We start from the raw sequence: 24,886 nt of genomic DNA on the forward strand, positions 1-24,886 counted from the left end.
AGAGACTGAGGCTGAGGACATCAAAAATCTCTGAGTTTCACACCAGCCCCTGCAGCTGCCTTGTATACATCTCCACTTGGAAATTAGCCAGGCAAACCCCAAACTGAATTTACCACTGTGTTCTATCACCCCTCCCCCTCTTTCTCCTGTATTTCCTAATATAGTCATTGCCTAGTTATCCAAGCTAGAAACTTGCATATCATACTTGACTCCTTCTCCTTTAGCCATCTGCCCAAAATCCATAATGAAAATCAGTTAAAATAATTACTTTCAGTCATGACCATACCACTGCCTAAATATTTCTCAAAGCCATATACGTGCTCTCCTCTCTACTGCCACCACTTATCATGTGACCTTGGGCAACTTACTTAGCTTCTCTGTTCCTTGGATTTCCCATCTGTAAAATGGGGATGATTATATGTGCCTCATAGTTATAAAGATTAAATGAAGTAATGGGGCTCAAAATATTAGCTGCAATTATTTAGACCATCAATCACCAAGCCACATCTTGCTTACTGAAACAACCTCTTAATGAGTCTCTGTTTTCAGCCATCTTCCACCTACTCTTTGCTGCAGCTACAATGATCTTTCTGAAGGGCAAATCCCTTCATGCCACTCTTGTGTGTAAAACCTCCCCATTCTTTCCACTGCCAGCAGCACACAGTGAACCAGGCTCTGTCAGTGTGGCTTAGGAGGAGGGCATCGTGGTCTGGCCTCTGCTGCCCTCCTCAGCTTCAGGTCTCTGCACTCCCTGCACTTGCAACACTCTCCAAGCTGCATCTCTTTCTCGCCACTCTTCTGGGCAACTCCTCCTCTTCCTTCAGGTCTCATACCTCACTTGTTCTAGGGAACCTTCTCCTCATCCCACAAGACTGGATCAGTGTCCTGTTCAGTGTCCCCTGGGTTTATCCCAGTCAAACCATTTTATCCCAGTTTTGTAATTGCCTATTTACTTTCTCTTCTCTTCCATGAGACTTTGATATTCCTGAAATCACTGTGTCTTGCTCACCATTGTATCTTCAGCTCCTAGCAAATGTTTGACTTAGAGTAGGCAGGCAAGAAATATTTTCTGGATAAATGAAAGAATATATATAAACTTCATTCCCTTCAGAAGGACTGGTGACCTCACTTCTGATTTGTCACCACACAAGCTATTCATAAATTCTGTGGAAACCATAGGTATTCTGTCATTGCTTATCTGGTGGGGCCCAGTGCAAGAGGAAAAAGGCACCCAGAGGCAATGTGACCTATGGAAGACACCCCCTCCCAAGGTAAAGCTGGGATAAACTCACCTGCCCCTGATGCTCCTGCACTTGATGAGTCATTGTCATCTTTGGAGGATTATCTAGGAATAGACATTATGGCAACTTTGGAGACATGTTGCAAGGCAGGCTCTCAATACAGGGTGCATCTTCCTCAGGTGTGTTCTCTTCAGGGCAAACCAAGCTGCATGTGTGTACCCACAGCCCTTGGTTTGGGAGGATGGACAGAACTTGGACCTGCAGCCACACATGTGGACATGAGGGCCCCCTGGAAGAGGACAAAGCCAGAGTAGGAAAAGAAGGGGGCAGACTTTCCTCAGTACTCTTGCCCCAGTCCTAGTCCTAGCGTCCAGGCATACTATCAACTGTTTCCACCAGTGACTTATACAGAGTCAGAACCTTTGATATCCAGATTTCTGAGGTGAATAATGTGTTGGATGGATGAGTATGCTGTGAATGGAACCACAACACACAAAGAGGAGGAATCTGGGGTAAAGGATACAAGCAATTTAAGTCATTTAACAATAATCTGTTGAACACCAACAGTGTACCTGGCAGAGGACTGAATGAGACGAAGACTCTGCCCTTGTTGAACTTACACTCTGTAGGGAAGATGGACAATAAACAAAGGCATACATAACGTCAGGAGGTAACAAGTGCAATAAAGAAAGGGTAAGGGAAGGGGAGTGAAGGGGAACTGCTATTTTAGAGAGGATGGTCAAGGAAAGCCTCTCTACAGTGGTGACATTAGAGCACAGTTCTCAATGAGTTGTCAGGATACCTGGGGGAGAGTGTTCTAAGGACTTAATTTACTGAAGAGCAAATGTAAGGTGCTGAGGCAGCGGATGGCAAACTGGAGGAACCCACCAGGTTGAGGTGGGTGGGGCTCAGTGAGGAAGGGGGCAAATGGTGGGAGATAAAAACCATCTTTAGAGACTAGTTGTGGCATTTGAAGAAACTGTTACATCCAAACACATGTTCATATGCCCAGCAGGTAGTTGAAAATACGAGTCCAGAGCTCAGGACCCAAAATGCACCTGTAGATAAAGAAATGGGGACAGCTGGTATGGAAATTAGTGAAAACCATGTGAAAAGGGATGGCCCTGATGGAGTGTGAGAACAGCATCAAGGATGGAATCCTGGGAACACCAATAGGTAATGATGGACAGAGGAGGGGGCCTAGGAGGAAGTATTATAGAATCCAGAGAAGAATCAGGAGAGGAGAGTCACAGGGCCAAGGGCATGACACATTTCAAGATGTCCAAATGTAGTAGATGTCTACTGAGACACTGTATTTGAAATTCTGTAAATGGAGAAGCTCCATGCAAGCACTAGGTATTACATTATTGTCACTATTAATAATTAGAGATCACTTGCCCCATTCTTCTAATGGCTATTTTAAGGGTAATGAGAATTCAGTTATATACACATACTCTATTTATAATCAATTCATACTATTTTATCACATTTTCAAAACAAAAGTTATACTGAGGGAGAAGGACTCACAATCCCTGTTTAATCTGATTTGTATAATGGTATATTTGAATATGAGTAATAATACTTATAATTCTACTGGATTTTGGTTAAAAGCTTACAGTAACCCTTCCTAAAAGATTTGCCGCATATAACTCTTCTGTCTGCCTATAGGGAAGCTTTAAAATAATTAGAACTCAATGGACAAAATGTTATGTTCAACAGTCTCCTAGAATTTGATTTCTGGAATTTAGGCGGCAGCTGCTGCCGCTGCCTGTGCCTGTCTCTCTGCGGCTGCGGAGTTCAGTGTCAGTGAGTAGATGCACCAAGGTCCTGGTGGTAAGTCTCCAGGGAATCCTTCAGTTGCTAAGCAGAAAAATGTGTTAAATTCTTCCATAAAACCAAGTGTTCATCACTCTTAAGCTGAATTTAACAATCCTAATTGGACTTGAAAGTTGATTTTTGCTTTCTTGAGTTTGATTGAGGAAATGGAAGGTTGGAAAGGAGAGCTCATTTTGCTACCTTTCTTTTCCAATTTTTCCCTTTTTCTTTTTTTTAATATTCCCTCAACAGAACTCAAGGTGAGAAGAAAACTGATTAAAAAAAAAAAAAGGACAAGAAGAATTTCAAAATCAGGCTAACAACATCAGGTTTGGAAATATGAAGTCTTAAAAAGACAGAGGTTTAACTTTACTGGTTTTGATTTCTCTCTCCTGGCTGTGTACCGTAATGATTATGAGACTGAAATTTGGAGTTACACCAGAGTTGGAGTCTCAGCTGTGACATGGGAATTAGTTTCTTCATCTGCAAAAGGGAGATGATACCTTTCGGTACCTGCCTCATATATTGTGAGCATCGAATGAGATAGCATGGTAAGTGCTTAACAAATGTTAACTAGTATTATGATGACCATATAGGTATAATCTCTATGAGACATTGTCTTTTCTAACAAAGCTACCCAAAGGACTGTTGTTCCACAATGGTGATACCTTGTGAGGCCACAGTTTTGTTCTTAAAACTGTCATTTCTCAGAACATGTTCAAATTGCATTGCAAAGCCGATTTGCAAACCATGTAAGGAAAATGTTCTCATTTTATCTTACATCACAGTTTTCTTTGGGCTCTGAATAGTATTTTCTAACTTATTCATCAGATTGACAATGGTGATGTTTTGACTCGTAAAAATATCTCTACAAGTGAAGAATCTGCCAACACTAAGACTTTAATTGAAATGGAGCTTGGTGAAGTAGCTCAAAACTGTGTTTGAGTCTTAGTTCACCTGTGTGGCTTTCAACAAATGTTTTAACCTCTCTGAGCCTGATTCCTCAATTAAATGGGGTAGTATTATTAGCCTTTAAGGTTTCAGGTAACGATCAGCAATAGATTATGCAAAACACTAGACATCAAGTAGGAGTTCAGTAAATGGTAGTGATTATTGTTTAAAACATTGTGTCACTAAGATGGAGAAACTTTTTTTCCATTTTAAAACAGCTTGATGAATTTGAGAACTAGACGGGAATTCAATGGGCTGGCTAGGATAATCTTCAAAAGAAAAAATACTGCAAAAAATGATGATAAAGCAGGAATACAATAAGGTCTTAGGGTAAGTTGACTACAAGCTATTACAAGTCATTCATATGCTGCTTCATTTTTTAAAAGAAGCATACTCCTAGGAGGTATAAATGAAAGACAGTCTTCAGCTCTGGCCAGTCTTGATTGGAGCACTACCATTCTGGAAAGTGCCTTAAAATAAGAAAAATTATTAAAGTGTGATGAAGAAAATACAGTTGTACCTGACAAAGGAGAAATCAAAATAGAATCGAAGTTTTCAAGTAAAGCTGAGTAGAGGCCTCTTGGTACCTAAATGTTAACAAGGGTTGGTTGTGGATGCCCTTTCCACTAACATTCTACTCATGATATTTCTTCATTTTCCATTTTTCTCTCCCCTTTCTTGCTTTCTTTTTTCCTTTCTGCTGCCTGTGACTTCGAACTGTGGCTGGGATGGCTTTATCTTGTTAGTAGCAAGTGAGGGCATTTTGAAAAGGCTGAATTGATGTAATCTTGTTTGGAGTCTGAGGAATAGACTAAATAGTTCTTTTAGCATCATGAAAGGGACGAGTAAGATGAAGATTAATCTAAGGATCCAGTAGAAAGGTTTGGTAATTTTAAACATTCTTTGGTACAACTTCAGGTTATAAGTAGTAAAAGTCAGAGCTTCTATTTGAATATTCTGGTGCCCTGTAATCGTTTAAGAAGCAAAAGCATGTTGTTCATTGACATACCAGCTGAGACCATAGATTTGGTCTGTGACAGGAAAGGGTTGTGGAGTGGTCTGGCTGCACTGTATTACCTAATCTCAAAAGATGAGAGATATAGCCAGAGCTCTCCCTAGCAACTCATATTTATTATGTTTACTTGTATCCTTGTCCTGCCTTGTCAGCTAGAATATAAGCTCTTAGAGGACAAAGATTATGTCTTATTCATTTTACATTCCCTACTTTCAAAACAGTGATTTATATGTAGAGGGCATGCAACAAATATTTGTGGAATATTGCATTCACAAATACAAACACACACACATAACTGTTTTTGAAATGTAAAGCTCAGATGACCGTATTTTCCAAATTTAAAAAAATCAAGATATATGGTCTGAAAAGGTGGCGTACACTTAAAAGGACTATATGGCTGAATATTTGAAACAGTAACTCAGAGAATTTTGGGTAATAGAATCACTTGAATTACAGTATCCAGCCCAGGGGTTCTTATCCTGTGTTAAATGGACTTAAAGGAGTATTAGACTAGCATTCACTGGTCCTTCAGCCTGGAAGGGAAAAAAAAATAACATCTTGATTTTCACTAATATCCTAATGAAATTAAGCATTTTTCCCCATTGTGAATGTAGGGAAAAAACCACAAATTAGCAGTACCTTTCACTCTGTCACCAATAGGAATCACAGACATTTTTATACCGCATTATGGTTACAGAATTCCTTGAAATACCTTCTCATTGCTTTAAAATTTCAGTAGTTGTTTGACCTGCTCCAAGAGCATTAAATTGTTTTTAAAATGCATTTCCTAACTATATTTCAACGCAAAGTTTCTTTTGTAATGCTTATTTTATTTTATGCATTTAAAACCCTAAAGAGCCACAACTTTTACCAGACTGTCGAATGGCAAAAATAGGTTAAGAACCCTTGAGCTAGAGGCAGATTTATGTGAAACTAATAAAGTTTAAGCTTCAAGGTCCCTTCACCAGACCCAAGACTCTTAAGTTTGTATTCGTCGTTTTACACTATTTTTAAGGATCCCAGCATTTGTGTAAGTTTCACACCCCATAATACAAACGATAGGTTCACCCAGATATTTAGCTCGGTACCGGGCACGTGGGTTTCCAATAATTAATTTTCGGTTGACTGCTTCTGGGAAATTTAAATGATCCTCAAAGGGTATCTGGAAATCTTGCAGACCACTGCTTGATTTCCTCCACTCCCAGAGAGGGATGGGGTGTTGGAGGTTGGGGTAGGGAAGGAAGGGCTGTGTGATGAGATAGGTTTGGACTAAGGCGAGGACAGGGAACAAACCGCAGAGGTAGACGGTGAGAAATGTTTAGGAATAACGGGAATTAGTCTCCTTTGGGAATTAGCCCTTCTCCTTGCACATCTCTTTTGGCTTCGTAGATATATATACACACACACACACACACACACACACACACACACACACACACACACACACACATACATACCTGCCCTATCTACTTTATGAATATTAATTAGCGCCAAACCCTGTGAAAAAAGGTCTCTGCTCCGTCATTTGTAGGTAACACTGCTCTTGAGTAATGTCCACTTTAGCGAATTCTCTCACATTCTGAGCTGCTCCTAACGAAGGATGTGTGGAGGCAAGGATGCAGTTTTCTGAGCGCTCCAAGGGCTGATTCTCTACGCGAAGCAATTCTCCCAACAAAACGGATGAGCCAAATCCTTAAACTGTGTTCTAACCGGAGCCTAAAAGATGACCTAGACCGAGGCCGGACCGCGTGGCGGTGGGCGTGTCTGGAGCGAGCGGCGACGGCTCGCGGGGGGATTACGGGCGCTGCGACGCCGGCGAAGGGGCGGGAGGGCCGCGGCTGAGAGAGACCGGCGCGGACGGTAGGGGGCGGGGTTCCGGAGGCGGCCTAGCGTCGCGAGGCCTAGTTTTTCGGCCTCGCGTCGGCAGCAGACGAAGAGGGAGGGGCCTCGGCCCTCCTGGGCCTGGTGCCCCGCAGCCTCGCCTCCACCCGAGGCATCACCAAAGACCCCTTTGTGTTCCTACCCCCGCCCCGGAGGCGCCCCAGCCGGCGGCGCTGAGTTCCCTCATTGGCTCAGCCGACGGCTTCATCGATTGGCTCCAGAGTCATCCGGCGTGGCGCGCCTCTTCTCGCTACTACTGGTCGTCTGAGCTGCCCGTCAGCTGCCCGCGCGAAGTGATTGCCCGGCTTCTCGGAGTCCCTGGAAGCAGTTCCGGGAAACCCCGTGTGCTGCCGGGATCGCGTCTCCGTCTGTGGGGGGGGAGGGGTGGCGCGCGCGCCATTTCTAGTCGTTTTCAAAGCGCCTCGCGCTGATTCTCACGGGCCTGGCTGCCGGCCCCAGCTCTGCCCTGGTGAGTCTCGCGCCAGCCCGCCGAGGGAGGGGCCGGGAGCCCCGATCCGACCCTACCGGGCCCGGCCCGGGCTCGGCGCCTTGTCCCCAGTTTTCGTTTTCGGTCCGAGGCCCCGGGGTGGGGGTGGGGATGGGCTGGGGGCGGCTTCGGCCTCGTCCGGCCGCGCAGCTGAGGGCCTAGCCCCGCTGAGGCGCCTCCTCGCCCTCGCCCATCCTCCCCCCGCCCCTCCAACCCCCTGCCCGCGCTGTCTGGCCCGCCGAGTGTCCTCCGCGCGGCCTGCCGTGTCGGCCGCGATTTTCCCGCCTCCGCCCTCCGCTCCACGCGGCCTGAGGCGCCCGCGGCCCCCTCGCTTCTCCCCGCCGGAGCCGTTCGCTCGCGTTTCAGCCGGCCCAGCCACGAGTGGGATGTGTTGATGATCGGGACGGGCATCGGGGGTGGGGTAGGCAGAGGGCGGGATGCTAACCCCTGGTGACCTGATCCGGGAGAAAACTTTTGTATGAAGCAAAGGCCGAAAGGCCGGTTTATGTAGGAAGCCTCCCTCCCCTCCCCCATTCTGCATGCTGCGAGGCGAGATTTGAAGGAAAAAATGACTACTAGAGGCCATGAAACTTAGGCTTCGAGTGGCACCTGAGATACATAATTCAAAGAATGTCATAGGCGTACTAAATTGGAAAGGCGATTCTTTTTCTTCTGCGGTAGAAACCGTATTGCCAACATTTAAAACTTAAAGTCATGGGGTTCTTGAAGGGTTCAGTCCTTTCACACTACCTGTTTAAAATTTTTGCTGTCCTCCAGAGGCTGGATTTATGTCTCATGAGTCAGTCGTAGGATACGGGCTTGACACTCCTAAGCCATGAGATAACCGTTAGTTTTCATTTCGTTGGCTCTTTTAAAGTCGGTCTCTTAATGTGAAGAATTTGCACGAGATGTTCAGAAAAAGTCAGGGAGGAGCTAGTGCCAGACTTCCCAAATCTCCTAGCAGTCCTTATTTAAATTTCTACTTTTTGCAAAAATCTTTAGAGCAAATGACTTCAGTCACGTTAGTATATTTGCTGCATCCAGAAATATGGTTTGGCTGTGTGGCATTGTATTGAATTGACACAAGAGTTTAAAATGGTCTCATATGACATGAATGTCTTTTAAAATAAGCACATTGTATTTGACTTGAAGAAGTTTTTCCTTGATCTGAAGGGTTTTATTTTCTAGAGTCCAATAGTTTTACCGGTTTTTTGTTGTTGTGAAAGTTTACAGACTTTTTTTTTAATTTCGACCGATTTCCGCATCAACTTGTAGAGAGCCTTTGCAATGAATGGTAATCATAACGTATTTTTATCTTGTGCTTAATACACAACTTGTCTTTTTGCTTTACATATACTTTAAAAAAAATACCACCTTAACAGATGTTCATTGAAGTTTTCTGTTAACATTTTGCTTTCTTTCGGTGACTAATAGTATTCCCAGGTACAATACTGTAAGAGTCTTGTGATAACAGAACTTTTGAGTTCTGATAATCTTATTTACGGCCATATTTGGGAGTGGGGGAGCATGGACAACAACTATATGTTCACAAAGAGGTTTTTGGACTTGAGGATGCATCTGTATAGAAATAGGTTGTACTAATCAGTTAACTATTCGTCCTATACTGTAGGCAGTTTCTTGATCAAAAGTGTGCCAGTTTTGAATGTTTTCATTTTTGCCAGTTCATCAGAATTTGAGGTTTGCCTTGAGAAACATTTATCCATCCAGAGTTTAACCACGGAGTCCGCGTCTGTATAGACATTATTGGGTTACTAAGTCTTAATAATGTTTTGTAATCATAAGAAGTCATGATATTGTTTATCTCATTTTCAGAGTAACCCTTTCTGCATCTTCCTCTCTTCCTACTATTACCTCCTTCTCAGTCTTCCCCCCCACCCCCCTTTTTTTAATTAACTTCTATTAAACATCAGTGGACTTTGAAATGAAGTTGTTTTAAGTCAAAACTGCACCTAGTGCATCTGCGTGGTGTTTGGATAAGCAATCTGGAAGTGTGGTTATCTTATGGGTTTTAGTGCTTTTTTGGGAAACTTGTATTTTCTTTATAGCTTCTAGGTATCTTGAGTTTCATGAAGAAAAGTAGGATTTTCCTTGAGATCCACCTTCATGTCCTTTATTTCAGTATTTGTTGCATTGTCTTTATTCTGCTGCTTGTTATCTTCATCACATTATCATTTCAGCACAGACAAATGCACTTTAATTCCCTGTCTTTTGAGGAGACAGGATAGAGACTGGCCTTGTATTTTTTTTTTAATATCTCTTCAGGGAGTTGGTCCATTTCAGCATTGCATACAGGTTGAACACCCAAAATGATTTGGGTGGGTTAATCTGAGACACTTGACCTAAGTTTATCCTAATTAGGTAATGTTTGTTGAAACTATTTAGAAGAAGTTAGTTGTCTGTTCTTCAGTGTTTTCCAGCTTTATTTTACTGATACAAAAAATTCAATATATACTCATGATTTTTTTTTAAAGAAGTAACCTCAACTGTAGCTCAGTTTTTATTTTATATGGATTTAAAACAATTGTTTAGCTTCTAAACCTGGTCATTTTTTCTTTTAAATCTGTGAATGGGAATAGCAAATTAATTTTAGAACAAAAATTAATGTCAAGTTTTGTTTTTTTGTTTTGTTTTAAGTGAGGTGGAGAAAACCCAAACCACCAGCATGTTGAACTAGAGACAACAGGGCATTTATTTTACTATCTTGGATTTGAAGCAGAGCTAGGAAATTTTGAAAGTCCTTGAACCTTGATTAAGTGGTCTGTGGGCGTTCATTCTGTTTTTAAACCAAACTTTTAAACTATAAGAATTGAGAGCTGAGGGGCTTTTGAGGATTTTGTAGTGATTTGTTGATATTCTCATCAGGACACAACAGCTGTTTTCATTAACTCAAGCCTCTATTTAACCTACTGTACATGAAGTTCCTTAAAGATATAATGCTTCCATGTACATATTCTATGGTTTTACAGGATTATTATTGCAAATTTAGGTCAGATACATCACAAAAGGCATCAAGATATTATTTTGATAGAGGTTATTAGCAGCATGTATACAGATTAGTTTAGATAAATCATGCATTGTCCTACAAACTAGTTATTTCTGGCTTAATGTAATATAGCTCCTGAATTTTTTCCAGCAGCATAATAAAATGGCTAATCAGGTGAATGGTAATGCGGTACAGTTAAAAGAAGAGGAAGAACCAATGGATACTTCCAGTGTAACTCACACAGAACACTACAAGACACTGATAGAGGCAGGCCTCCCACAGAAGGTGGCAGAAAGACTTGATGAAATATTTCAGACAGGTATAATATGCATTTCTTGTTTCTGACTGGTTATGAAAGTGAGGGCAAACCACTTTGAATTTTATAGATTTTTTTAAGGTTAAATATTACTTATTGTTTCTGATCTATGTAGAGCTGAATGTTACTTTCCCTTCATTGAGAGCATATTGGGTTTGACTTTGATATTCTTATTTCATTATTTTGAAGCCTTCTTAGTGTTGAATATGCAGTCTTAGTTGTTTCAGAACAAACAGTACATCAATTTGTCTTAGATGTACCACCAATTAAAATGTTTCAACATACCAAATTTTACAGTTTTTTCTTAATCTAAATCAGTCATCATTTGCTTTTACTTTCTACTTCCAGTTTCTTAAAGTGATTGTTAAATCAGCTTAGGTCTGATTAGGTGGCATAATAAGAGGTCTAGTTAGACTGTCTGAAATGATAATAAATGTTAGACTCCTTGAGTTTGTGGCCTGTCTAGTTTCTAATAGACAGAAATCCACATCTCAGTAATTTGGAAGTGTTTGGTTTGTAACAGCTGCTTTTTTTTTTTTTTTTTTAATCTGAGAGTCCCATGGTTAAGTGCTTAAGCAAATTTGAACATTTTAATATGGTTGTTGTAAGTGGTTTGAAGTTCTAAAGAGGGAGAGAAATATTTACCCTTAGGGAGTGTTGTTCATAAATAAATGTGTCCTCCTCCCCCTTTGGGGCAATAGATGGAAACTTTCTACCTGTGTTTTGTGTGCCTATCCAGATTCTGGGAGTGAGAATTGAATTGTCTCACAAATGTGTCTTCAGTACCATAGTAACAAATATATGTTTTTTTGTCCTTGAAAAAATTTTTTTTAATCTGAGAAGCTCAGGATAATTTTAGACATAAAAATGACTTCTCACAATGACTCCTGGATGATGGTCCCCTTTGAAAATCACTCCTCAGGAACTTTCCGTGACATTCTGCCATAGAGAATTGGCAGTGATCTGCTTAGAGATGCTCTCTAAGTGTTTTGTTATTGATAAGAGGTGGATGGTTTGGGTGTAGAGTTGGATTGATAACAGGATTGATGGGTATCCTGAGTTGTGGCTTTGGGTGGTGGTATGGAGTATTTAAGTAAGGAAAGTCCAATTATTTAGGCATGCTCATTTTGAGCTTTTAAAATAAATCATGGCAACATTTTTTAAGGTAACTTTGCAAGTGACATTAAATTTATTTAAAGTATATTTACTGTATGGAATAAAGTTCTTTTTGGCTTTACCAAAATGTAGTCACTTTTGATGTTCTTATGGACTTGGGGGTTTTAATCTGCCAAATATTTCCACTTTACATTGGATCAATTCTGAAATATTTTGAGAACTATAGAATTTAACAGACTTAAATTATATTTAAACTCAGTAGATGTTCTGTGTGCAGTTAAATATGCTACATGTATAGAATACAGTGCATATATTTTCTGTATAGTTTGTCATAAGTCCATAGTAAAGTCCTTTTAATGCCATTTAAAAAAATTGTCATTGTTGACAGTGTTGTGAATGCCACAGCATCTTTAAAAATCTGTGTGACACTTCAGAAGAACAAAAAATGCTTCAAAATATGAATTTCAGAATTGATTAATCAAGCTGCACTTGCATTTATAGAAAAGCTTAAAATTATGCCTTTCCACATTCTGACTGCAGCAAAGTAGATGCTCAGATAAACAAATGCATTTCATTTTATCTTTGGTGCTAAGGAGGGAAAGCCTTTGACACTTTGGAGAGTGGAAAGAATTATTTAGTAAAAGTGGTTCTCTCATTTTTTTCCCCATTTCTTGTGTGGTTAGCATCAACTTCAACAGTGCATATAATTTGAAGGTTGATCCTTGGGAAATACAATGTGTTCTTACTACTCCAGCATAACCAGAACTTGTTATATTAATGCTTAATCTATAGTACAGTGTGTACATCAGATTTAACGTCCAAGACTTAAACCTTTTGGGGAGTGGGAAATGGGGTTAGGATTTTTTTTTTTGTGGGGTGTGGGGATTGAAATTCGTGTTTATAGGTATTGACATTTTATCTTTTTTCATATTTGTAATCTTGACCTTTGTATATAGTATATAGTATTTGTATAGCTGCCTATATGCATATAGTTAAATGAGAATGTAGTTAGTGATAGTATTGAATGTAACAATTCTTGATTAAACATTGATAGCACAGTTTAGGTTATCCCCTTTGTTGCAATAATGCTACCCCCTTTTCAATTTAATTTTTAGGATTGGTAGCTTATGTCGATCTTGATGAAAGAGCAATTGATGCTCTCAGGGAATTTAATGAAGAAGGAGCTCTGTCTGTACTACAGCAATTCAAGGAAAGTGACTTATCACATGTTCAGGTAAGGTCATCATTCTGAAATGTCTTTGAACAGCTAATGATCTGAAATTGTTTTACTGTTACCTTTTTTCCTCTGGAGAAGTGATTTCTTTTGTTTGTGACCACCTCTACTTTTTTTTAAAAAGTTAAAGAAAAAGATCTGCATGGCAAAGAGCTTTCAGAAACATAGGTGTAAAGTAAAAGTCTCCCACTCCTTTGTAACATTTTTGGGCTATCTGATCCTGTTTTATTATCTTGGAGGGAAATAACGTAGGTGGGAGGGATAGTTTTGGGACATTTGGCAAAAATATCCCAGATGCATTTAAATATCAACAAATAGAAGAATTTTGCCAGTGGAGAAGGTAAGTTCGCTGAGGTCTTGTCTGTCTTTAACTGCTATCTGCTCCAGCCTCTGGCACATATTAAGCACTCAGCAAATGTTTGTTGAGTGAATAAATGAGTAAATATTTTGTTAAAATTCTGGTCTTTTGAAATTTATATTTGATTATGTATTTGACCCTTCAACAATTCTGGTGATTCTTTTTCATTGAATGACTTGGCTGTTCTAGAACAAAAGTGCATTTTTATGTGGAGTTATGAAGACCTACAGGCAAAGAGAGAAACAGGGAAGCAAAGTGCAAGAGTCCACAAAGGGGCCTGATGAAGCAAAAATCAAGGTAAAACTTGACTTGAATGGTTGTAGTGAAAGTGAATTAATTTTAATGTGATCAAATGCTTCTTTTCATGTTTCCTAGAAGAAGCTTTTCTTGCACTTAAAAAAAAAACCCTGTTGTTTGGAAATGAGATAATATAGGGGAAACTACATAAGAAGAATTTTTGGAACAATGTTTAACTGTATGTTTGGTGAAAATTCCTAAATACACACTCCCTTATTCCTTTTGATATATATTTACTGATACTTCCAGTAAGTGTTTTTGGATGGATTCGATCATGACTCTTGGTTCAGTTTCTTTCCAAGCAGTTTGTGTCTTTTTCTCTTTCAGAAGAGGTTTTTTTTATAACTGCCTTCCTCTTTCTGAATTCTTACTTACCTCAGTTTTTTTGTTTGTAAACTGGGAATGGTAATAGTACTTACCTCATAGAGTTGTTGGAATGATTAAAGGAATTAAGATATATCAAGTGTTTAGAATAATACCTGGAATGTAGGAAGAACAGTATAACTATGAGCCATTGTCATTATCACTACTACTGCTACTATTATTATTATGTAGATAAACTGCTCTGAAAGGTAAATATAGGGCTTATTAGTTAAAAGCCCAGTGATCCTAACACCTTAGTTAAATGGATATTGATGTTTTGCTGCAGTGATAGACCTTTCAGTTTGAAATAGTTGTTTTATTTAATGTTGAAGTTTGTATAGTTTTGTTTTAGACAAGGAACATAACATATTTTTTGTCATATAACTAGCTTATATAGACTGCCTTTGTATCTTTTCCCCCTCATCTGTAAAAAGGCATACTCCCATTCTTATGTCTTTTAAATAATAGGTGAAAATTCTATTTGATGTAATGGTTGTTTTTTTTTAATTTATTACTGTTCATTGAATAGGTCTATATTATTTTCATAAAGCTGGCTATTTGCTCTTGATAAGGTGTGTATTATGTATGTAATATGTGTACATTACACATTATACAAGTAGCATGTAAATATGTAGTATACATATTATGTGTATGTGTTATATATTACGTGTATTTCTATAGTTAAAATAATCAAAGGTGGGAAAATGGAGGGTCTAAGATAACTGGAATCTCAGGGTTCTTCCAAAGATATTTTTGAAAACTACTGAACTTGATGTCTAAAATCTCTTAGAACCTGAAGTGTAAAATTCTCCCCTTTTTAGGTAGATTGCATTTCTTTTTTTCCATTGTGTCTTTGTTCTGTAGGCCTTTCATATATATACAAATTCTTAAGGGCAAGTACATTATCTTTTTTCTATGATTCCTCTTATTACCTCATATAATGTGAAGAAGGTTGGAAATCAGAAAACATGGTTTTATTTGTTTTTTGAAACCTGAGAGTATATTCATTTGGTATTTGCCAAATATTTTGAGTCTGGGCTGTGTGAGAAATGGTCTGGCTCTTATGGAGCTTATGGTATAGCAGGAGTACAAAACAAAAGGATCAAGTAAAATAAAGGTTAAATTATTTGAGTACAATAGAAAGTCAGAGTAGGAAGATGTGAGAAATAGTAAATGAGAGAAGCTGCATGAAAGGTAGGACTTCAGATTTCTTAAGGCTAGAGAACATTTTATTTGAAAAGAGTCATTGGTGGATGTAAGTATGATACGTGAAGGGAGCAACTAATGAAAAAACCTAATTGATGCAGAGGGGGTACAAAATGAGAAATACTGTGATACATAGGTATGAATGGTAGCCTGAGGTCAGCTTATGTTAGAGTTTTAACTATCCTTTCCCCTTTTCTCTTTTCTCATAACAAAAAAGTGGTGTGTGCTTAGACAATTTGCCTGTAATTCTTTCCATTAAATGTATGGAAAGGAGAAATAAAAGTAGGAGCAACATGTGTGAGAGGAACCAGTGTGATTTTTTTTTTTTTTGGCCTAACTAAAATATGTAGCCTAAGATGTTGGGGAACCTTTTGGAAAAGATTAATATTTTGATTTGTGTGTGTGGTATTTAATATTCAAGTATAAATAATTACATAAAATTATCTTTAGGCCTTGCTTGAGAGGACTGGTTATACCCTGGATGTAACCACAGGACAGAGGAAGTATGGTGGTCCTCCACCAGACAGTGTATACTCTGGCGTGCAACCTGGAATTGGAACAGAAGTAAGTGTTCTTCAGCTGTTTGCTGAAATCTTTTCAGTTAGGGGGAAGGTACAGCTCAGTGGTAGAGTGTGTGCTTAGCATGCACAAGGTCCTGGGTTCAATCCCCAGTACCTCCATTAAAAAAATAAATAAATGAACTTAATTACCTCCCCCCAAAAAACCAAACCAAAACAAAATACAGGGAAATCTTTCCAGTTTGTAAATTATTCTAGCTATTGTATGATGGGAAAGAATACTTGATTTTTTTCCAAAATGTAGCTGTTATTTTTTTGGATAGCCACCTGTATTTTGCTGCCATTATAACAGGGGTAATCAGTTGACTGGTAGATACCCAGACACTTTTTAAAGGGATGTAGAGTTCCTGGAACTGGTTGCTAAAACTATGCAGTTGGGAACACACCATTTTAGGTCTTGGGGTGAGGTTATTAAGGACAAATAATTGCTTTTTTCTGTTTTTGGTTTTGGTTTATGTCAGTAATTTTGAATGGTGCTTGTCCTCCCTCCTTGACCCTTCCTTCCATCACATAGACGATACTCAGTATTTATAGAGAGATTTATTGAAAGGAGTGGGTTGCACAGGGGAAGGATGTAGAATCAGATAAAAGTTTGAGCATGTTGGTTTGTACTTGAGCAACGAAGGAATTTCTCCTCCATCTGTGCCTTTGTGAAGGTTTCTTCGTATGCTTTTATGCTAGCCCAGTCTAACCCTTTAAATGGAGAAAACTGTACCAAAATGTAAGCCCTGTTACTGCAGGGACCTTTTCTGATTTGGTGTCTCCACTATCTATTTAGTGCCTAGCGTAATGCCAGGAATATAATAGGCACACAGTATTTAACAAATGATTGGTTATGGTTTTTTTCTTTGAATACTAAAATCATGGCTTTGTAACTTAAAATTTAAACCAGATCAAGTGATAATCTCACAGGTTTTTCTTTAGGACAGTGATAAGGGGGTAACTTCCTTAGGTGATGATGTCAGTTAAATATTTAGATGATACTATTATGTATCTCATACTTATATTAGAATTCTAAGAAATCTTAAACTTATCAATGATACCCTCCTAAAAGCTGAAACTTTTCATAGCCAAAAGCAAACATTATTATTTCTACTTTGTGAATAGATAAAAAAAGACATCACCTATTAACAGAACTTTTTAGGTCTATATTGGAGCTAATTCTAGTTTCATTCTGTATAGAATGGAGTTTACATTTATTAGCGTTTGTTCCCTGAACTTCTTTTAAACATTATTATACTTTATATTTTATTTCTTAATATTTAACATTATTAAAAGGGCTCCCAGCATTTTTATTTTTTATGATACCTGATAAACTACATGTTTGTTTTGAGTCTCCAAAAACTGGTATAAATTACTTAATGTTATATAACTATTGATAGAGTTGGAATTGGGACTCAGTCACACATTCCTTATAGGAACAAATGTCTTTGAAACATAATATACAAGTGCGTAATATTTCAACTTTTCATTCACTTTTGTCCTCTCATTAATCCCCCTCTACCATCCTTTATCTTTAATGTTCTACTTATGTTGTGAACCCTTTTAAATCTACATTTATATTTTATTTTTAAACAATATGGAAATATTCTTACTTGGACTCCTACACTGTATGTATTTTTTTTCTAATGGTTTTAAATTTTGTTCTTGGCATTAGGATTTTTTTCCCTTGCCTAAAGCCCTCATAAAATGAATAAAAGTGGAATTACTAGGGTGGGGAGGGTATATTCAGTGGTAGAGTGTGTGCCTAGTATGCTTGAGGTCCTGGATTCAATCCCCAGTACCTCCATTAAAAATAAATAAAAGCCTAATCTCCCTACCACCCCCAGGAAAAAAACAACCAAAAAAAAGTCTAAAAAAATGGAATTACTCCTTTGCCTTTTTCTTGTTCTTGAGGCAGCTTGAAATACCTCCAAGAGAATACATTTTCAAAAAAGTTATCTATCGTATACCATTCAGCATGTGATGTACTTGTTAGTATTTACCAGTTGTCATTACATTTTCCTAGTCTTATTTCTTTGACTAGTTATAAAATCCTTAAGAATAAAAATTATATATATGGCTATATTCTTCACAGTGCCTGGTATAACTTGTGGAAAATTAGTTGTTTGTATATATTTCACAATTACAGAAATGAACTTTTTTAGCCCATTTAATTGGTTTCATTAATGAGCTCATTAATGGAGACTTGTTTTATTTTTGCATTATATAGATAAGGAAGGGATTTGCTAGTACTCAAAGATTTCACTGGAGGTATTTGAACAATTAAATAGGATAAACTGTTTTGAGTATCCAGTTAGAAACAAACAGTATGCTAATTGTAAGATATGTATTATACATTTTCTTATATTGTACTGCCTCTTTAGGAGACATACACTTTTTCCTGTAATATCATTACATATAACAGATAGGGTTGCAGCAAAATCTCTATATGAGATCACCAGCCTAAGCCACTCCTGTCAAGCAGTTTGTTATGAGATTACAATGTTAAAGTTTTGGATTCCTCCCATAAGTTTAGACTTCATGAGATTTGGCCTATACTTATTGAAAATTAAAGTTTTGAAAGATGGGAGGTTTTTAATATATTGAGTTGATGATAGATTAAATAAATATTTGGTTTTAATTGATGTCATTTTTGGTGCTCTGAGATTTAGGTTTTTGTTCTTTTATGGTTCATTACTGTTAAAAATTATTGGTATTTATTACCTCCCCACCACCCCAAAAAATTATTAGCTCGTGATTAAGTTGAAAATAGGGTCAGTGCCTGAGACTGACAGTATTAAAATTAAGTTATGAGATGACTATGGGGTTTTATCTTTGGATAAAATCTATAAATAAACCCTATAAATGAGCACTCATTGTTAAGCATTGGCCTTGAGACAAAAAATACACAAGAATGATAAGTATCGATTTTGAAATGTGTTTTTTTCACGTGTCTTGGCTCTCAGACCTAGTCTGGTTAAAATATCTTTGTATTTTTGTTTCCTTTTTGTTCCAGTTTTATTGAGAAATAGTTGATATACAGCACCATATAACTTTAAGATGTACAGCATGATTTGTCTTATATACATCATGAAATGATGACCACACTAAGTTTAGTGGGCATTCATCATCTCATATAGATACAAAATTAAAGTAATGGGAAAAAATAGTGATTTTTTTTTTCTTTGTGATGAGAACTGTTAAGAATTACTCTCTTAACAACTTTCTTATATAACATACAACAGTGTTAATTATATTTATTATGTTGTAAATTACACCCCTAGTGCTTATAACTGGAAGTCTGTACCTTTTGACTACCTTCATTCAATTCCTCTTTCCCCCAAACCGCCCCCCACCTCTGGAAACCACAAATCTGATCTCTTTTTCTATGAGTTTGTTTAATTGTTTATTTTTGAGGTATAATTGACCTGTAATACTATGTTAGTTCCAGGTGCACAACGTAAGATTTGGTATTTCTATATGTTTCAAAATGATCACCATGATAAATCTAGTTACCATGTGGTACAATACTTTTGTGTTCTTCAGCTGGTATCGTAAAACTCTTTTAATTTGTTTCCATTGACATAAATGTAATCTCCATGGAGATCTTGGGTATATAATAAGCTTGGTTATAAGCACTGATATTCTGTGGAGAAAGTCAAAGGAAATGGTAGATTGGAATCTCTTTGATTTATTAGTTAATGGAAGTGTTAGAGAACCATTGTATTTAACAGAGACCTGTAAGTGTGTGACTTTGTAGCACCTGAATTGAATTATATATAAAGATGAACTGCTGTGTTTGCAAAACAGTAAATACAAGCTGGATAATGGAAGAACCCTAGTAGATAAAAGACTGTTGAGCTGCCTGGTTACTTCTGTTAATAACTTCTGGAGTCTCAGAGGGCTTCCTCTATTACTGTTGAAGTATTTGATGGATAGATAATAGCCAAAACTTTTTCACTTAGATAGTAGATAGTAGACAGCCAAAACTTTTTCAAAGCCTTAATGCCTGGTGAGTAAAGGAAGAACTGTTACAGTATTCACTACATTCTGTTGGTTCTGGAAGGAGAGTATTAACCTGCACATGACTGAGTGCTTACTCTGAACAGCTCATATGGAGCCAGAATGGCTCAGCAACCGACAAGTTAATAAAAGGAAAACATTTCTATTACATTTTAGTTAACTAAAAATTGAGTTTAAAGAGCTTTAAAAGGAGTGATGCTTAATTAGTTTTTATTAAAAATTTTTTTTTCTTGAAGTATAGTTGGTTTTCAGTGTGTTAATTTCTGGGGTACAGCATAATGTTTCAATTATACATATATATTCCTTTTCATATTTTTTATTATAGGTTATTACAAGATATTGAATATAGTTCCCTGTGCTATACAGTAGAACCTTGTTGTCTATCTATTTTATATATAGTATAGTAGTTAGTGGCTGCAAATCCTGAACTCCCAATTTATCCCATCCCCACCACCCCAGGTAACCATAAGTTTGTTTTCTATGTCTGTGAGTCTGTTTCTGTTTTCTGAATAAGTTCATTTGTGTCATTTAATTAGTTTTTAAATTGTTTATTTTCAGCCTTTTCTCAGAGAAGTCAGTATTTTTGGCCTGTTTCTTCACGGACCCCAGTGATTATAATATTGGGTACTTTGTTGATCATACATTTGTAGATGTTTCTTCTGAAATAGAACAGTATTCTTATGGGAAAAGCTATAAATTGGACTTCTAACACTTAAGTGATACTTTAGAGTATAAGGAGCTTGCTCTTATTAATTCTACAAGCTGATCATTAAATTGCTTTTCCTGAAAATACAGATTTTTTTGCTATAGGTATGCTTAATGAGACAAACTTAAATGATTCTAAAAATATAGACACGTTATATAAGTAGTATAATAATCTGACACTTAGCTTCCTTACTTAGCTGTGTTCAGATATATTTTCACAGTGCCATTGCATGTGCTGTCTCTGCTTTTGCGTATATTTGTAATGAGAAGGGAGAAAATATGGATGTTGAACAATGGAATTATGAAGCACCATTGTATCATTTTACTATAAAGAATATAAAGCAGAATTTACTTCCCAGAGCAGTTTTAAAATATTCAAATACAAATACTCTCAAATATAAAAATATTCTAACTTGGCTAGGCTTAGGAGTGGCCAGAGAGCCTGGCCACACCAAAAAATACATTTCAAAATTTATACCAATTTCTCTTGTGTATTTCTTGTCTCAGAACACTTTTTATCAGTAGCTTTTTTTTTTAGTACTGTCCTCTGTTAATGAATGCTCATTTATAGAGTTGATAGTGTTAACAGAGTGATATATCTGAAGCTAGTGAGAAGTGGTCAGATTCTGGATATTTTGAAAGCATATGTAACAGAACTTATTGATGAGTTGAATGTGGAAGTATGAGAGAAAGGAGTTGAGGATGACTTAAAGACTTATGACCCGAGCAGCTGGAAGGGTGGAGTTGCCATTTATTGAAATGTGAAGGCTGTGGAGAAGAGCAAATTAGCAGGATTGAAAGATAAGAGTTCAGTTCTGAACTTGTTATGAGTTAGATGTCTCTTAGAAATCCAAATGGAGCTGTTGAGTGAACAGATGCTTACATGATCCTCAAGTTTATAGAAGAGTTCTAGCTGGAAATTATAAATATGGGAAACATAAGCATTAGATAGTATTTAAAAACCATGAGTTCGGTTGTTGTCACCGTGGAAGTGTGTGTGCTAGAGAAAAGGTCTAAGATCTGATTCCTGCAGCTCTTCAACATTTAGAGTTTGGGGGGATGAGAAGGAACTGGCAATGGGGACTGAGTAGAAAAAGCCAATGAAGTAGAAAAACCAGGAGTGTGGTGTCCCAGAAGTCAAGTGAAGGAAGAATGGTCAATTATACCAAATTTCCCAAGTAAGGTGAGGGCTAAAAATTGATACTTGATTATGGCAACGTGGATGTCATTAGTGACTTTGACTAGAATGGTGGTAAAAGCCAAATTTGGAGAAGATTCAAGAGACTAGGAAATGAGGAATTTGAAGCACCAAGTATGTATAGCTCTTTTGAGCAATTTTGCTACAAAGGATAGCAGAGAAATGGGACAATAGCTGGAAGGTGTTATAGTCAAGATATATTTTGGTTCTAACTTAAATTTTAAGGGAGAAATTATAACATACTTATGTGCTGATAGAAATGATCCATGTATGAAGGGGAAATTGATGATAAAATTGTTACTGGACCAAGTGTCCTTGAGTAGGAAAGAAGGAATGGGATCTAGCACATAAGTTACAGCATGAGGTACATACTCATTCATAAGTTCATTCAAAGATGAGCAGCTATTATGTCCCTGGCACTGTGTTCAATCCTGGGAATAAAATGAGGAACAGGATGTGGGCTCTTTGGTCACATGGAAATTGAACCCTCTTGTTGATGTTATTCCCAAATGAGGATATTGAGACTCTGGTTTAGAAACTTGCTCAAGGTAACTAAAAGGTAGATTTGAATCCAGCATAACTTAAAACTCACTGTTTTTCACATTCTCCCTATTTTCAAACTATCACCCTACTACATCAAGCCTTCACCATCCCTTGCCTGAATTGCCCTGTTAACCTGACTGGTCAGCCTGTTTCTCTATACAGTCCACTTTCTATCCAGCTGCCAGAATATTCCTTTTAGAACCTAAGTTACTTGTCTGTTCAAGATCCTCTGTCTTCCCAACACATTTGGAATAAAATGCAAACTTCTAGCCATGGTTTAACTTAATCTGGCCCCATTCTCTCTTTCCCTTCACTGCCTCTTGTGTGAAGCTTTTACTTCAATCACTGGCATCTTTGCTGTTCTTCAGATATGTCAGTTGTGCTCCATCTTTTTGTACTTGTTCCATCACCTTGGAATACTGTTTCTTCAGAGTTTTACCTTATTTTCTCAAGTAAGCCTCAGTTTGAATTTGCCTCCCCAAGGAGGTCCTTCTAATTAAAATACAATCTCTTCTTCATTTATCCCTTTTCTTCGCTTTTGTTTTTCTTAGCTTTTAATATCTCCTGGAATTATATTGTTTATCTCTTAAATTTGTCTCTATCAGAGCATAAGCTTCATGAATGGCTAGACCCATCTGTGGTGTTCACTGTGTCTCTAGAAAGAATACATGGCACATGAGTCAAAGGTTTGGACAGGTTCTATGAGTAGGGAGGGAGCTGTTATCGGTAGCATTATATATTACATCTTTATTGTAAAGTATTTAGAAAATGTAATAAGGAAAATAGAGTAGTTTTTTCCATGCATTCATAACCACTTTTAATATTCTGATACAGTCATCCTTTTCTATACATACATATATGTTTAAAAACAAAAATTAAAGGGAGGAGGGTATTGCTCAGTGGTAGAGTGTATGCCTAGCAGGCACAAGGTCCTGGGTTCAATCCCCAGTACTTCCACTAAAAATAAATAAATAAAAACCTAATTACCGCCCCCCCCCCAATTGGCATGGCTTATTGATGATTGAGGTAAAATCAGGACTGCCAAGAGGAAATGTTTATAGGTAGTTGGAGATAAAGAATTAGGTCTTGGGATGTATGGGGTGTACTGGGAGATGACTGTAGAGTTGTGGGCTGTGGGAATGGATATGATCCTTAAAAGTGATGAAAATACATGAAGAATGGGAAATAGAGCCATAACTTTGGGAAACACACAGACTATTATTAGATGGATGGAAGAATCACCATGGAGAGGATAGAGGAGTAATTCAAGGTAAGAAGACCAGGTTAGTAGAGAGTTCTGAAACCTTAAGGGAAGAGAATTTTCAGAAGGTAGCATCACTAGTGTAACACTTGTTGAGAAGGGAAGAATGATGAGACTGAGGAAGGAAAGAGTTTTCATTTTGGTCCTTAGAAGTCCATTAGTGACATTTTGGCACACAGTTTAGTGTTAGAAGCAGCAGCCAATTTTTAGAGTTAAAGAGAGCATAGATAACCAAGTGCTTTTCAGAGTGTACTTTCATTAGAAAGATGGTTCTGTAGGGAAATCACTCAGATGATACCTTAGGTGTCTTATTCATACTTCTCTTAGCTGCATAGTACTAAGCATATAGTAGATGTGTTGAAAAAAATAACTACGTGAGTGAAATAAAACAGATGTGGGTCATGTGTTTAAAGCATTTATATGTGAAAGGAAAGATACAGGCTAAAGAAGGGATTTTGCTTTGTATTTTTATTTTGTTATGGGAAGTGATTTGCTATGTTTGAAGATAGAGGGAGGAACCAGTGGGAAGGAAGGAATGTCCTGAGCAAAATAAGCAGTTGAAAAAATAAAAGTTTATGATTATTTCCAGAAGAATGAGAAGAAATGGGCTTATTTATTAGGGTTAAGGAGCTAATCTTTCCTTGGAAAGGAAGTAAATCTCTCTCTGAGGTGTAAAGGAAAGAAGTGAAAATAGATGTTGAGACAAGTTTTTAAGGCCTAGAGGAAGGAATATTAAGTAACCAATGACTTTTCAGGTGATCTCCTTAGATGAGATTTTTTTGAATGAGGATTGGAGACTTTTCAGGAGGTAGAAAAATTAGAATAACTGTTGTGTGAGAATCATGCTGGAGAATCGAAAGAAGACCTCATGTTTTACCAGATAGCAGGGAAGATGAAACTGATTATTTTGAAAAGAATTATCTTAAGATAGCACAACTGTTGTTACACCAGAGCTTAACACCAGAAACTTAATCTCCAATAATAATTTTGGCATCTTTTGCATCGCTGTTATTATGTTATTCGGGTCATTTTTCAGAATATGAAAATGTTGACGTAGATGAGTTTCACTAGAAAGTTGATCTCATGCTAACTCTGATTTTCTTCTCAAGACTTTGTGTATGGATTGTAAATGTTTTAACAAAAAATTGTTTTCAGTGTTGCTGACATGGTGGAACTTGAAAATTGTGGACTGATAGTAAATGTATACTGAAAGTGTTTCTGATTGTTTAATTCTAATTCATTATTACAGTTTAACTCTTACATAAATTTTAACTAAGATAGAACACAAGATCTTCAGATGATGAAGAGTTTT

General features: G+C 37.5%; 1 protein-coding gene across 3 annotated transcripts in view; it reads left to right on the forward strand.

Annotated features, from left to right (window-relative positions):
* The first annotated feature begins 7,226 nt into the window (after nucleotides 1-7,226).
* The window catches only part of HNRNPR (heterogeneous nuclear ribonucleoprotein R), a 30,539-nt gene continuing 12,879 nt past the window's right edge, over nucleotides 7,227-24,886 (forward strand). Inside the window, exons 1-5 of one of the 3 annotated variants that reach the window (XM_031464324.2) lie at nucleotides 7,227-7,372; nucleotides 10,545-10,713; nucleotides 12,942-13,060; nucleotides 13,608-13,715; nucleotides 15,735-15,848. In XM_031464324.2, the coding sequence (XP_031320184.1) occupies nucleotides 10,557-10,713; nucleotides 12,942-13,060; nucleotides 13,608-13,715; nucleotides 15,735-15,848 (498 nt within the window). In that variant the 5' untranslated portion in view covers nucleotides 7,227-7,372; nucleotides 10,545-10,556. The remainder of the gene's footprint in view (nucleotides 7,373-10,544; nucleotides 10,714-12,941; nucleotides 13,061-13,607; nucleotides 13,716-15,734; nucleotides 15,849-24,886) is intronic. The other 2 variants (XM_064493940.1, XM_031464326.2) reach the window with 2 other exon arrangements.

This window comes from Camelus dromedarius, chromosome 14, assembly GCF_036321535.1.
Source record: "Camelus dromedarius isolate mCamDro1 chromosome 14, mCamDro1.pat, whole genome shotgun sequence".
Taxonomy (NCBI): Eukaryota; Metazoa; Chordata; class Mammalia; order Artiodactyla; family Camelidae; genus Camelus; species Camelus dromedarius.